Source organism: Hyalella azteca, unplaced genomic scaffold (genome assembly GCF_000764305.2).
Source record: "Hyalella azteca isolate HAZT.00-mixed unplaced genomic scaffold, Hazt_2.0.2 contig2461, whole genome shotgun sequence".
In the NCBI taxonomy this organism is placed as follows: domain Eukaryota; kingdom Metazoa; phylum Arthropoda; class Malacostraca; order Amphipoda; family Hyalellidae; genus Hyalella; species Hyalella azteca.
The window spans coordinates 209,425-225,852 of record NW_025932734.1 but is presented as its reverse complement, the minus strand read 5'-3'; the positions used below and the strand labels follow the sequence as shown (position 1 = coordinate 225,852).

Sequence of the window (16,428 nt, the reverse complement as noted above, 5' to 3'; positions counted from 1 at the left end):
TATCTGAAGATGATTTCAGATTAGTCCTCTCATTTTAAAAAATCAATTTCTCCTGTTAAAGTTTCCCATGCAAAATTAGCTTATTGAAATCAATAAGGTGCAGTTAACGTATGAAGGGCACATGAATTTCTAGTTTCTACTCAATAGAAACTGAACTCATAGGCTACCTTGCTGCTTTTTATAGAATATAGACTTGCAGTTATTAAAATTTGTATAATACTGGTCAGACCATCAGAACTACAATTCATAGGGTTTGATAAGCTGATAACTACATGATGACTACAAAGCCATTTTAATAGTGCTAAAAAGATATGGTTCAAATTTGTTTATAAAATAGATTCTTCTATTATATAAATGGGGAGTCAGCATTCAGGCCTCCTTTAGTTCTCCTACTCCCAGCTGGAAGAAACTCAAGAAAGAGGATATTATCTTACAGGAGGAGGATCTTGCATATTAAACATTCTAATATGAAAGATAAAAATTGACCTTGAATGCCACGACAAGGCATTCCTGCCATTTCTGGAAACACAAGATTTTTACCAGATGAATTAGGCCCTACCTCCTATCTAATTGTTAACAAAAGTGTGCAATCAGGCAGAGATTATTGAAATTTGCATTAAAAATTTTTGACACTTTGAAGCCACAAGATTTCTTTAACAAGTAGGAAAATTCTTATGATGCTGCTAATATGCCACTGTGCAGAGAGTGGATGAATATTGCAAGATCTTTGGCGACGTTTCAGTAGCAAAATTTGTGCCTTCAGAAGATCTTGCCGACACATTTAGATTGAAATCTTTATATTCAATCTTTCATTTAATATATTTGTCAGTCTTCGGCCATCTATTTAAAAAAAGTAAGGTTTCCGGTATGTTTGATTGATCAGTATTCAGTGAAGCTTGTCCGGAAATCAGTTGCGATGAGTTCCCACCAAAAAAATGTAAACATCAAGTTTATGATTACGTAGTTGCAGTCACATTAGAGTGGTCAGACTGCATTATCACATGTTCAGTTGACACTTGCTGTACAATCGGACTGTTTTTAGGGTAAAATGAGTTATTTGGGGTAACACCTGCATGCAACCTTGTAAATAAGTTCGTGGCTTGTAAATAGTTTTTCATTACTCAGCGTAAATGGCTTTTCATTAAAAATTACCCAGCGACACATTTTAAAATTACCCGGCGTCGGCCGGCGACACTTAGGGCTTAGAAATTCATATATTGGCGACGCTGCATCCACCCTCTGCACCATGGCTAATATGCAAGCGTGGAAAACATCTCCCTTTAACTCAGTTAAGGACTTGAGGCCATGACTAGAGCTTTCCCACCGTTTCTATTTTCTGGAAGTTGGAGTCCATAGTGGCAAAGCAGAGAGTTTTTTAGACTCTCTCTCAAGTTAATTTTTGAGTCCTATAAGTAGATCAGCAAAGTATCATGGATACCAGTATTATTATACATAAGAAATTCGTTTAAATCTGAGTTGAGTAGATCAGCCGCACTAGGTGCGTAACAGCCGTAACTCACTAGTCACTAGAGCCTAGAGGGGCTGAAACTTACTGGGTCATGAAACGATTTTTGTTTTGCAAAGCCGACTCTTTAACTGTCAAGTTTCCTTGTTATTTTATTAGCTGATGCCTACTGGCAACCGCCTGCTACTCACCATCAATTTTGGCATCCTTGACGTCTGGTTACTGATGGATATTGGGCATCCACCACACTCAGGAAGATGTATATAAACGGGGAAATTTCTCACGTAAATCAATCTAATTATATTTTTTCGCGTAGACGTTTGTGCAAATCATGGTCATCGATTCCGCGCCGCGCAGCACTCGGCGCAGGCCGCGGAGCCGTCCGACACAGTTCTGATTTAGACACAGTTTTCATCTGAATGGAATGGCAACATTGTCTGTAGATGATTTCAAGTAACGCTGAACCAGCATTGCCAGATGGTATATATTTCTATACCAGATTTCACAAATCTGGTATTTTCAAAAGGTGTCTGGTATGAATATTTTAGATCTGGTATACGGTATATGCCTAAATCTGGTATTTTCTGACTTACTGCAAATTTACTGCATTTAGTTCCACCTCTGAAGTTTGAACTTCCTCCAGCGTAGGCGTGGATTATATTATTATTTATATGAAATGCCTTCAGAGCGGCGCAATTAGAGCTTTCCCGCCATTTTTGGAACCGCAAGTTTTCATGTCAACCGGAACTCGAACACCACAGCAGAGAGTATTTTATGCAACTAATGAATTTCGCAAACTTTGCTGGAAGAGAGATTATTGAATTTTAGAAAAAAGGCGGGATAATTCAATGAAGGCTGGTGGCAGAGCTGCAATCTTGATACTCTATTGTGATTCGTGCTATGATAACCTACGTAACAATTTTCATATGATAGTTATAATTTTTGCACATTCAAAGTATCTCTACTCTCTACTGTAAGTTCAGCACGTGTTAATATACAGTCTGACCGCTCTGACATGACCGCAACTATGCGCGATCTTCAACAAACGTTTTGTTTATTTGTTTACATTACGATGTTTATGTTTTTTCTGCAAGATATTTTTGGCGGAAATGGTAGAGCAATGCGGATTGCGGAAGTTGAAAATTTTATGAAATGACATGTTCATAGTGGCAAACCATAGATTTTTTAGAATTAGTTCATTTTTAATTTCCTCATTTACCCAAGATTTAAATCAATTTCTTATGTATGATACTGCTGGTATCCAGGATACTTTACTGGTCTACTTATAGGACTCACAAATGAACTTGAGGGAGAGTCTAAAAAACTCTCTGCTTTGCCACTATGGACATGTTTGCGAAGTGCAAACCGCGATTTTTTAATCAAACAAAAATTTATGACATTCGAGCCACGAGATTTCATACCTACTGAAATTATATGATATTAGAGCTGCGATATTTCAGACAAAAATAGGACTTTTCCAGACTAGATTCCAGCCAGATGAATTAGTACCTCCCAGTCCCACCTAATAGTTAAGAAAAGTGCACAAACTGGCTGCAAGGTTACAAATGTATTAAAAATTTGCCATGTTGGAGATGCAAGATTTTAGAAACAAGTAGGAAAATTCCAATCCTGGATCTTGCTGCCCTTTTCGCTTTTCCCAACATCTTCATTTTTTTTTCTCTAAGTGCGTAACTTATGCAAACCGTCCTTAGTTCATCAAACGAAGAAGGGACACGCTACAACTCGGACTGAAACCCTCAGAGCCTTTGGGACTTGGGTCCGACGTCCGACTGTCCGAGTATCTGTCAACTTATCTAATCATCCAATATTAATCTGACTGTTTCATCACACCGTGCAAAACGCAGGTAAACGTGATGACATATCACACTGAAACTCGGATGCAGGAAAATAAATTCCGGCTGTAAGGATTTGTATTTAAAGTACTTTCGTACATTAATACCGCTAAAGGAGATTTCTGCATCGATGCAGAAATCTCTGCATCCATGCAATGCCTTTGATGGGGAAAAACTGTAACCTTAGAACTCTGACATTCTAAATTTGCTACAACTTGATGAATCAACTTTTAGAAATTCGAATATCCTCATGGACTTAGTGAGATTTTATAGCCCGATTTTAAATAATACTATTGACGAGTTTCTCTTTGCTTATTATCATGGAACTAATTCGAAAGGTAAAACTATTTTTTATGGTGAAACTATTATATGGCAAAATATTTGTACTAGCACAAAATTCCGCCTGGTAATATTAGTGCGGTTTCAACCTCCGCCGGGTCAGCTATGGTAAGTCGTTCCAGAAGTTGTTATAATAGCGGTTTCAGCGTTTATTAGGCCATAGGCCTGTCGCCGGTTCCTAAGGGGACCGGCTACCCTAAAATTTTCAATTCTGGCGTTTTCTGGTTTTTTGTGCTCATCTTAAAGCTTACTTTCTGACGCATTGAACGGTACCAGAATCATCCCTCTACGTCGAAAAATGATTTCGTGACAGCTCCCCAAAGGGGGTCTGTTTTTAGGGCCCTTCAGTAAAGTTTATGGGATTAATTCGAAGGCTGGACACACTAAAAAGGAACGTCTGACGTAAAGCGGCTAATAATGGCATTATCCGGTGCTTATACTCATCTTAAAGCTTACTTTTTGACGCGTCGAACGGTACCAGAATCATCTTTTGGGGGGAAAATGAGAAAAATGGGATAAAACGCGCATAAAAAAAACTAAGGGGAAAATGAGAAAAATGATCATCAAATCGATAGGTATGGTCCTTACGAATCGAATGATACTTGTCTCGATGTTGTAGGATGATATTTGTAGGGGGAGATAGATTTTCTAAAGTACCCCCTTTTTAGCCGTTTTCTATGAATTTCACGTTTTCTATCAATTTTTTCGAAAAATTCATAGGAACAAAATGTTATTTTTTTACATTTTACGTATGTATGTGAAGTTTCATGATGATCGGGTAATAACTGTAGAAGTTTTTCCGGAGGGTAGCCGGTCCCCTTAACACCGCAGAACATCCACAGCTTCTTGCGGTCTCGAACTCACCACTCACTGATTCAAATTCTGCTGTGCTTAACCGCCCGGCCTCCTTGCCGACTCTGACCAGAAACTGGCGCACAGAGCTGCTGGGGCCGGATTATCAATACATCGCTAAGTACACGTAGCGACTTACGTGTGGCGTAAGTGCTGATATGAAGAAGTAACTCTAGCGGTGGTATTATCAAAACATTTGCACGGGAAGCTACGTACAAAAAGCCGTACGTAGCTCTACGCCTGCTCGGAGGTGTCGTAAGTGGAGCTACGTAGACGTTTTGAGTGTGCCGAAGCAATATAAAACTATTGACTTACTTGCAACACGGTGAATTGTGATAGAATTTTGTCAATAATCCAACATAGGCATAATATGTGATCGTGTCAAACAGTGCTTTTTGAGAAAAAATTCAATTAAGTTATGCCAGCTAATTTCTTTTCCTTTTGTGCTATAATTTGCAAGCAAATCTTGATATTCGTATCTAAGAGTTTTATGATCATTTACTAAAATAATATCTTCATGACTTTTTGATTCAAAACTAATTGGAGTTTGACAAGCCAACCATTTTTCTAGCTACGTACACAAATTCCTTTCTTTCTCCGCTGATAGTTGAACTCCAACTCACAATATGCTCCCTAGTCAGTCAACGCAGATGACGCTGACACAATACAACCTCCTTTCATCCACGCGCACTGCGTACTGAGTCGACAGGAGCTAGGAATGACAAATTCGAAGCCTCTGATTGGTCAGTTAGTTGGATGGTTTCGATAACACCTTTTCAGTTGAGTCTAGCGTAAGACAGTTTTGTTAATGCCAAATTTTGACTGACTTAGGCAATACGTAACTTTTCGAACGTAAGTAAGAAAAGTTACGTGTACTTAGCGAAGTTTCGTTAATCTCTGCCCTGCGATCGAACCCACGCCTCTTTGCGCCAATCTTGGTACTCTGAACTGTAACCACTGGGCCACCCTGCTCAGTTGTTGTTCTTGATATCGTTCTGGCTTTCTTGAAGAAAAGGTTCCTACTGCGTTTTCTATGTTTTATACAGACAGCATCTTGTTGCAAAAAACTAAGTGGTATGAACTGACGTCCCGGACAAATTTACGGCCGGACTTGTCGCCGGTCTCCCCAAATTAAGTGAGCATGGAATACCTCTCAAAGTAATGAACGTAGCTCGATAAAACTTGGTACACGTATTCATTAGGACCTAACGGTGATGTTTAGCTCGTGAACATTTTTAGAATTTCACCTTAATTCGTGAGTTACATGACGATACGTGCTGAAATTTGCAGTGAGCATGACATTTCTTCAAAACTACTGTACAGATTTGCATTTAGAATAGTACACACTAGTAGAATAGTAGAAATAGTAGAAACCTAACTTTCCAACGGTAATGTTTAGCTCATGACAATTTTTTTTTTTAGATTTTGCCTTCGTTTGCGAGATTTTTTTTTTTCACTTCTACCTCATTCGTGCTTTAAACAGTAATTCGTGCTTAAATTCACAGAGAGCATTGAATTTATCCTAAAACACTGAACAGATTTGATCGAAACTTCGTATGTGAATACCTAATCTTCCAATGGTGATGTTTATTAGCTCGCGACAATTTTTTCTATTTTGCCTTCGTTTGCGAGTTATACGGATATACGGAGAAACGATCGGCATTTCTCAGCCCGATTTTTAAACTTGCATTGACCAAGAGCTATATATACGTAAAGCCGTAGCGTGACCTGTCTAAAACGATGCAACCCTTGTTCACATGACGTGACCACCACATACAGCAGCGTAGCCGACTTCTGCCAGTCACACCTTGCCGCCTTCTGCCAGTCACACCTTGCCGCTTTCGGCTTCAGTTGCGAAATTTGCTTCACTTGTGTTGCTGAAGTCGACCTAACAGGTCACAGTTCCGCTCGCTTCCTAAGAATTAGAAGCCTTAGTTTAAGTGAATATATTTGACTATTTTTAACCTCGGAATTTAAACTTTAGTGAAATAATTTGCATAATCAAATAGATATTTTATGGGAGCAGCACGATGCAATTTGATGCTTCAGATCGTAACTATTGACATGGTCTCCTTTCATTTACAGCCAAGCATCAACCTCTTCACATTTGTTCATATATTTCATAAATATTTCTATTCAAGTTTAACCGTTCGCATTCGAGCATTGGACTTGGCAGCACTTTGCAAGACGTCTGTATAGGCCCTTTTCCACTACGAGACTGATTCTGAAGGATTGAGATTGGCCTGAGACCAATAAGCCACACGGCTGGGCCTCAAAACGGGCTTATAAGCGTTTCCATTGAACGCGCGTGTGCTGGGATCGAGAGTCGAGACTGAGTTCCATCTGGGCCACTGCGCTGCCACTCGCGGCATTTCAGTGCGTATATTGGAGCGACAGCTACAAACGACCTACTGAGACAGAAGTCTCAGCGACACTTTCGCACGCATGCTGGCGATGCTGCTCATAGTCTAGTCAAAGATTGAACAGCGCTTGACTCCCCGTTGCGCCAGTCTCGATGGTCCGAAGCCCTGACTGCCTCAGTCTTGGCTGAAAAAGCCAGTTTTTAGGCGTCAGTCGTGCAGAGTCTCATAATGGAAAAGGGACTCAATCCTGTCATCCGACGTCAGTCGTCCTGTCATCCGACGTCTGTCGTCCTGTCATCCGATGATCCGACGTCTGTCGCCCTGTCATCCGACGTTTGTCGTCCTGTCATCTGACGTGGGACCTGCCCTGGGACTGGCATGCGCCCTTGATCGCTGAGGTGAGCCATATCAGTTGTCGTAGTTCTCGGCTCATGATCGAGGAGTGCGTGCTGCTTTCCTAGAAATCCTACAAGAACCTTTCATCCGCAAAAACCCTTCACGATTGCTTATAACAAAAACATGATATTTATTACTGTAATCATACCTATAACGATAACTTTAACTGTAATTGAACCTTACAACTGTATCGAACGTATAGATAATTCTTGAACGTATAGAATTGAATTCATGTCGTATTTTTATTTATTTGAATGAATATTTTTTTTTGCTTGTCTCTTATCCCACCATTTAGACTTAGACCGGACGAGAGTTAGGACGTGAAACTGAATTTATTTCCCTTTCCAGTTTTTATTATGACCTACTTTTTGTCAGGCCATCTCATGTTATGCAAGATTACCTCATATTTCAATTTCATTTCACCTAAAAAGATTCGTTGCTGTGTGAATCGAAAACCGTAATTATATGCTGAAAAATATCTATGCACCCCGAGCGCTGAGTCGACTCCATACAAAATAACAAAGTTGAAGAATGTTAATTGCGTCAATTTCTGCAGGATATTTTTCTTCTAGAATTTTTCAATAAAAACCTTTTCATCATATGAAAATTTTCATTTTTAATTCCATCTTCAAACATTGTAAAACAACAAACAAAAGACGCATAACCATCAAATTAACTAACGTCAAAACTGTACTACTTACATAACTCTTAATGTAACAAAGAATAAATTTATACCAGGTTAACTCATACCACGACTTATATACCACTTGGACATGTTCGAGCAAAGGCGCTCCAGGGAGCTGCATGGAGTTTACTAACGAGGGAACGCAACTCGTAGCGGTTTGAGAACAAATCTTTTACCAAAAAATCCCTTCATCTCAACAAGTTTGTTTGTTTGGCAGCAAGTTTCCAACATAAGGAAAATGATGTGCAAGGATAAAACAGACTCAGACTCTTCAACAAAAGTTGTGAATAAATTTCCACAGTTTTTAATTTAGAAAGTTCACGAAAAACATTTAGCCAAGCACTTAATGTAGGAATATTTGTGAACTAACATCATTTAAGAATAACTTGAACCCCCTCAAACCTCGCATTCAAATATATTGGCATACTTTTTTATATAGGCAATTAATATTTCAAGCCTCAATGGATTAACATTGCTGGGTTCCATTACAGATTCAGAAAATATTGAATTAATTAAAATCCCAAACATTGTATCACTATCTCATCATCAAATAATTTCATGGATATCTCAAAATTCAATATACGAATATTGAGTAAGCAGATCATGGGCATTTTATCAACCCCAATACCAAAATAAATTTCAATTTTTCCTGCAGTAATCATGGGTTTCATGTTTCGAAAAAAAAAACATTTTACGATGGAAATTATGAAGCACTCACTTTTTCCGTCACATGATCACCTTATTACTATTTAATTACTGCACTGCAAAGGGAACCTTAAACACCTTCAAGTCGTCATGGTTTACCAAAATTTATTCTTGGCACATCATCGTCATTAATCACCTTGGGTGGAGGTGATTATTGTCCATTTCCGCGTTAGTTTCCACACCGTATGCTAGCACATGAGGTGATTATACAAGGCTAATGCATTACGATACAGGAACCTTCGTCATTATTTACATTTGTTGTGTGAGAGTTCAGCGCACTTTATTCAAACTTACAAAACAAGGGACAACAAACAAAATTATGACAAAAAAAACAGTAACCAATAACTAACAAGCCTTAAATTGGAATGTGTTGCGATTTCGAGAGGCTCTTCAACGAGCGCTTCAGCTGCGTGGAGAAGAAGAGAAGAGAGTGAGGATAAAAGAAGAGAAGAGAGTGAGGATAAAAGAAGAGAATAGAGGGAGGATAAAAGAAGAGAATAGAGTGAGGATAAAAAAAGATAATAGAGTGAGGATGAAAGAAGAGGTCTTGAGATGGGTCGTGATCAGAAGACGGGTGTTCAGACGCCGGCCATCGGCCGTACGTTCAGCACTTGTGCCAGACGCCACTGCACAAGTCAAGCAACACGAAAAAAATAAATCGTTATAATTAAAAATAAATAATCAATAAAATTTTCTGTTGGTAAGTAGAATGCCGGAAAATTATGTCTACTCGCGCATCATCAGAATGACATTAGAATATAATTATCTAAGTTTTCCAGCACTGAGGCAGTACAGGCAAAATATAGTATCAAATATTACGAGATGATTTCATTGCTGGAATACATTGCCCGACGTGCAGAGTCATTTAAGATAACTGACAACACCTTTAGTTGTCGTGATCAGTTTATTATATAGTGGAAAGCACACGGACAAATGGTAAGTCATATTTGTCATATATAAAGTTGTCATATGTTGTTGTCATACACAAATATATATAATGTTGTCATATATAAAGACAAATGTCACTATATATGGCAAATGGTCATATATATAAAGACAAATGGTCATAGAGTCAGTAATAATAATAATAATAATAACAGTAATGAGTGTTATTGTTACACTCCTCGATTCACTCCTCCTTATTGAGATATAGGAGGGAGCCTAGACGCACCGAGTCGGTGATCTGGTTGATGTGGTAGGAGATGCCGGCCTCAGCCTTCACCTTGTGCTCGTGCTGACGCTCAGGGTCTCCTGCCACCAGCACCGGGCGGGAGGCAACAGACTGTCCATGTAAACTCGTGTTAAAAAACTGAGTATAAAATTATCTGGAGGGTAATCCAATACACGATCACCAACACTGATAGTGTTAAAAAACTAAGTACAAATTATCTGGAATGAAATCCAGTACAGAACATATGAGTACACTAATACTGATCGTATTAATAAGCTAAGTACAAATAAAATGTATAAAAAAAATTTTTAAAGACCACGTTTTTCATGTGGACTCAAAAGTAGAAAATAATTTTTCGGCAGCTGCTGATCTCTTTTTGCTTTCATTCTCTTGGTCTTTTGTATTTCAGTTAAAATATTTTACAACATCTAAAACGAAAAACGTGGGGCGCATTATATCCTCTCGAGGATGACGTGCATTAAAGGTTCCAACCCCTGCTTGTGAGTTCCTTTAGAGTTTATACGCCTGGAAACGTGCTACAAATTATTGATTATTGTATTGTTATCGGGAGCTGAGCTTCCCTAAAAGTTTCAGAGCGCTAGCTAATGGGAAAGTTGGTGAACTATAGATTGCAAGATTTGATCATCACAGACACGAAAGCGAGCTAAGAAAAACGTGGTAATTATCTGGAGTGTAATCCAGTACAAAAGAGATGTGTACACATGAGTCCACTAATACTGATCGTATTAAAAAGCTAAGTATAAATTATCTCGAGTGATACACAGTACAAAAGAGATGAGTACACTAATATTGACTCGGATCCGACTTAAAAGAGCCACGAAAAAAAGCTGACATACAATATGAAAGAGTCATGAGCAGTGATCATGGGCTAAACCTGTAAAATATAATTCAATTACATAGAGCATTATCTCGCCCGATCAAGTTAGAGAATAAATATAGTACATTAAATCCTGGTGTACGCTTTCTTCATTGACGTTATTAAAATTTAGCTTCATTAAATTTACAAAATTTATCAAAACTGCCTCGTTAATATGCGCGGAATTCAAGTGAGAAGTTCATGATAGATATGAAAAATTTAGCTCGCTTTAGCTAAGAATTATCGTAAGACCGCAACTAGCTCCTCTCATTCCCGTGCCGCTATCACTGTGCTACAATGGCCTTAACCTCTTCGCTTTCGTGTGTGTACATTACATGTGTGCTAGTATACATATGTACATATGTGTGTTTACATTACATATGTGCTAGTACATATGTACATATGTGTTTGTACATTACATATGTGCTAGTACATATGTACATACGTGTTTGTACATTACATATGTACTAGTACATATGTACATATGTCTTTGTACATTACATATGTGCTAGTACATATGAACATATGTGTGTGTACATTACATGTCTGTTACATATGCACATATGTATTTGCACATTACATATGTCTTGTACGTATGTGTTTGTGTATATGTAAATTTATTGGCTTTATTTTAATTAATTAATTTTGTTATAAACCACGACCGTCCGGTAAGAGAGCAACTCGATCGCAGAAAAAACGCACCGGCTCCATGTTCCTGCAGTGCGTCATGAGGTCTGACATGCGGTCTGCGAAGCCAGGGGCGAAGCACTCAGGGTTGATGGCCACGAAGCACTGGCCGAGGTCTGCTTCACGAGTCGTGTCCATCCAGCGGCGGACGTTGGGGCCATACTGGCCGCCTGCAGGGCATGGCCAGACGGTACAGTAGCGAGACACGTGAACTCAATTTTGGGAGATAACCCATCAATATTTCGCATATGATATTGATAAATAATAGCCAGATCCACTTGAACAACAATAATAGCCAGAAACACTTGAACAATAATAGTAAGAAACACTTGATGGCTTTCTGAGATACATTTCCTCACTATTAAAATGATACACAATTATCAACGGTCGGAATAATGTAGAGATAAACAATTTGATCGAATACGGTGAACTAATAGAACTTGAAGCGCAGCTGGTATACAACCTGTCCACTGAGAGTTCAGTGGATCACGACTCACCGCTGAGGATGCCACAGAAAAGCTCGACCATCATGGCCAGGCCGAAGCCCTTGTAGCCAGAATTGTCCTCAGGGCCGCCAAGAGGCATGAGGGCCCCAGCCATGCCCAGTTCAGGGTCCGTGGTGACCTTGCCATCCTTGTCCTGGGCCCATCCTAGGGGAATCTGCTCCCCCTTCCTCCTGCTCACCTCCAGCTGGGGAAGAAATAAATCTCAAGGCATCCCAGGGAAAAATATAACTCAGTACTCACTGCAGTGAGTGACAGAGAGCGAATTTTCTCGTCGACGAAAACTTGAAGTCACGGACAGACGGACGGTCAGACAGACGGACAGACAGACGGACGGACAGACGGACATGGCAAGCGCAATAGTGCATTTCTTTCATAAATGAGAAAATGCGCTAAAAAGACACCAGTAAAAACCCACGCGAGCATAGACATGTGAAGCGAATGTAGGTGGCCTGAGAATATTGAGAAGACGTGGGTTACTTGATGAGTATTCACCATCTAAAATACTTCAAATGAATAAAATGAATAAGTCTAAATAAACTGAAATTGTATGGAATGTTGTCCCGACCTTGCCAACGGCCACGGTACAGGTGGCCATGTCCAGGACGAAAGGGTCACCGGGCGCTGCAGGGGCGGCCACAGAGATGGGGTTTGTCCCCAGGGCGGGCTGAGGGGTTCAACCAACGAGTTACGTCATCAGCGTCGACAAATGAGGGAAGATTGTAAATTTTATACAAACAAAGGGGGACGATAATATATTTTATATGTACAAAAGGGGGGAAGATAAGAGTAGAAGGGGACATCAATATTGGCCGACATTCGAGAGTGCGATGCTCAAGATACCAACATTGATCAATCGGAGCCGAAAAAATGTTATCCATAAAAAAGTGGTAGTTTAATTTAAGTAAGAACAAGGGTCATCAGAATAGTTGATATAAACGCGTTGACACTCATGAGACCGTGCGGCTGATTAACAGATGCTAGTATATATTGCAAATGCAATTCATTAGTCTTGATACTTTATATTTTTCTTAAAACCATGGGTTTACGTATTCCAATAAGACTTTTTTTCAAAAGTTAATGAACTCGAGAAAAAATCTCTAGTTACCCCTTTGGCACGAGTTGGAGCGACCAGCGGTGAAGTGTTGGTGAAGCTCATGCCCTGCGCATCAAATCATCATTGACATAAATCATTTATTCATTAATAATACTCAATAGTATTGATAATTAGTACAAAAGCTCGACTTTTTTTCAATAATAATATTTAACCCAGCAAAGTTAAATAGATATAATTCAGGATATTTAAATCCGTTAAAATATATTTATATAAAAATTATATATATCATTTACTTTATAATAGCTGGAAAGGTTGATGATGGAGGGTTAAGAAGGGTTAATGAAGAAAATGGAGGGTTAATGGAAACTATTTATCTGACCAGCAGTTCTAACTCAGTCACGGAGAGAAAGGCCAAAAGCGGCTTGTGAATAACTAGACAGCTGCACTACGTTTGTGAGCAGTAAACCACACATAATCCAGTTAACTAATAAGTTAACTATTGACCACTGAGTGTTAGGTTTCGATCAAGTCTCAACCAAAAAAACTAAATGAAGTCGAGTTCCACGTAATCAAACCAAAAATTTCCCTAATTTTTTATACTATTATCCTTACGTCTGGAATAAAAAGAAAAACGAGATATTTTTGGCTTCATAATTTCTAATGAGTTCCGAAGAAAAACCTGTTTCTGGTAGCATGTATTGAGTTTTAAACAATTTGCGGATATGCCAATAACTGAAGTATCTGATGGCAAAGTTGATGACCGAACAAGATTTTCTCCGAAAATCGTTGAAGCGATAAACCTTCATTCCCAAGCCTACGAAAACGATGTTGATATGCAAAATTATCCATATTGCCTTCCACGTACGTTGATCTTGCGGAGGCAGATCAGGCAGCGGGTGTCAACATCCTTCACGTGCCCACTAAGAGGCCTAGGGCACGTGAGCTCCATTCAGAATTATCAGAATTATTCGTCTCCAATAAATATGGCTGAGTTATGTCGACTTCATCTCCCTCCTTGCGCAACGTGGTCACTGATCAACTAGCTACCGCAGAATAAAAAAATTCGGCAGCTGCCGGTTGTAATTGTAATATTTACAATAAAAATAAATTTATGAAACCAGCTTTCATTGAATAAGAATTAATTCAGTTCCCTGATACAAGACAAGAAGGTTAAAAAAGCGTCAATCGGAAGCGTTTGAGAGGAATGAACCGTGGATCAAATCGCTCACCAAAGCGATCAACGCGCATGCGTACACAGGTTGTTGGTGGTGCAAAGCCAGACTTCATGCACATTAGAAAGCATAAAAAATTAGTTAGCGCTAGATAGGAACGCAAACTATTTAGCTCAATTATAAATTGATAACAAAATATATGGCTCATTTTCTTCGCTAAAGTTTCGCAACGGCTTTTGGCGCTAACACCCACCCCTGCACACCATGTCTACCAAGCGCCGACTATTACTGCAGAGCATCACAAATCTTGGAAAAATGCGCAATAGAAATTACATGGTTCTTCACTAAAAGGCTTACAGACATGGGATACAAAAATTAGTCACAAACGTGTGCAAAATTCAGAGGCTAGGAGAAAACTATGGGAATATTAGGGGTTATCTACATCTGGTTTCAAGTCTAACTTGTTTACCATATTGTTCTGGTTTCAGAAGTCTATTGAAGGATCAGAAGTCTATTGAAGGATCAGAAGTCTATTAAGAATAATGTACGGCAGTTAAATGTAAGAATAATGTATTGCACTTTAATGTAAGTTAGAGCAGCAAAAGTCTCCCCCAAGAACAACGCGTTCACATTGGGAGAAGTTTGAGCAATGAGTGCTCGAGTGGTTAGGTCAGTGCGCTCATATTTCCATTCATGGATTGGAAAACAATAATTATCTAATAAGAATTGTTAAAATAATAAATGAAGGCCGGACATTTGCGTTGAGTGAATATATCGTCGACATCACCCTTTCGGGTGAAAAAGTACTCTTATCGTCGAAGAACACACATAAAGTTCCATCAATTGATCATGTGATGCCTTATGCGTGAGTCGTCACTTGTTACTGTGAGTCAAGTGATGACTCATCACGACTCTAACAAGTCTCACCTCTAGCACACACCCAGCCGACGCTCACCTCTAGCACACACCCAGCCGACGCTCATCTCTAGCACACACCCAGCCGACGCTCATCTCTAGCACACACCCAGCCGACGCTCACCTCTAGCACACACCCAGCCGACGCCCGCCTGCCTAGCCTTGGCTATGGCGAGGTCCATGCAGAAGTTGCCCACCACGGGACCCAGGCCATTCCTGCCGTCCACCAGCGCCGTCGCGACGCTCTCCTTCACGATGACGGGATCAGCGTTGCCAGCGCAAATATTCGTGCGTACATCATTCACGTACATCTCTGCAGCGTGCAATAAACAAACAGAGAATGAATTGAAAATATTTTTGATGGATGAAGGGATATGAAATAGTTTTTGTGAATAATGTAGCTTGTAACATTGGGAAAACACGCATTTTACAGCAGATTTAATGGATGTCTACAATAAGCTTGCCGACCACTGAACGAACCAAGCCTGTTGAGGCCGTGGCTGAAGTGCCCCCTGGTGTCGGCGGCGAGCAGAACGTCAGCGTGTTGACCAGCCTTGTCCTCACACACACCTACACTCGTCAGGCACTCGCGCATGAAGCGTCGAGCCTCGGCCACCGACACCTGGTGGGTAGGTGGTGGGTAGGTGGGTACACTAAATACTGTAAGGTACTGTCAACTTATAAGGAGGTAAATTCAGCACTAAGAGGTTAAATTAGCTGAAAATATCCTCAAGTCAATGGAGCGTCGGTCCAAACCATGGTTGAACTATATAAGGTTGACCCACGAGAAGTTCCGTCTTTCAGTTCAGCTTTCTTGTTCCGTCACTGAGATCGAGAAACGTAAACAAACCCGTCATTCCCATGACGGATTGGTTGACTGGTTTGATCGCATCTCGGTGATTGATTAATGCCCGTGACGTCACTGAGATCAGTGACGTCACAGGCGAACAACTAACTACATCCGAAAAAATGCGCTTCTGATGGGTTAACCTTATACTAGTTCAACCATGGGTCCAAACAACACAAATTTACCGAAAGTATACATCGTAAGGAAGTCGTAGCTTATGGGCATCTTTAGTACAGTATAGTAGTATAGGATAGTATCTTCGGCATTGAAGAATAGGCCTGTCGCCGATTCTTGTACTTTTCTTGGCTAGACTGGCCTTTTGATCAAATCTTTTCAACGGACGGTAGATTTAAAATCGCTTCTAGATTTCAGTTGTTCCGTAGGATACGAGGCATTTAAGACTAAACATATGCTCCTGCATGGCCTTGTCTAGTCTGTTCTTAAACGCGTTTATACTCGGAGCGTCAACAATATCTTCAGGGAGGCTGTTCCACATGTCGGTGACTCGAAGCGAGAAGAAATGTTGTCGCGTGGATAAGTT

The 16,428-nt window shown here is 39.9% G+C and overlaps 1 protein-coding gene across 1 annotated transcript in view; it reads right to left on the bottom strand.

Moving 5' to 3' along the window:
• Positions 1 to 9,118: 9,118 nt before the first annotated feature.
• Positions 9,119 to 16,428, bottom strand: part of LOC108674582 — a 9,558-nt gene continuing 2,248 nt past the window's right edge. Inside the window, 9 exon segments of the mRNA XM_018162546.2 lie at positions 9,119 to 9,284; positions 9,830 to 9,940; positions 11,409 to 11,563; positions 11,891 to 12,083; positions 12,465 to 12,563; positions 13,005 to 13,058; positions 13,875 to 13,896; positions 15,131 to 15,353; positions 15,521 to 15,662. Of these exon segments, the coding sequence (XP_018018035.2) occupies positions 9,237 to 9,284; positions 9,830 to 9,940; positions 11,409 to 11,563; positions 11,891 to 12,083; positions 12,465 to 12,563; positions 13,005 to 13,058; positions 13,875 to 13,896; positions 15,131 to 15,353; positions 15,521 to 15,662 (1,047 nt within the window). The 3' untranslated portion in view covers positions 9,119 to 9,236.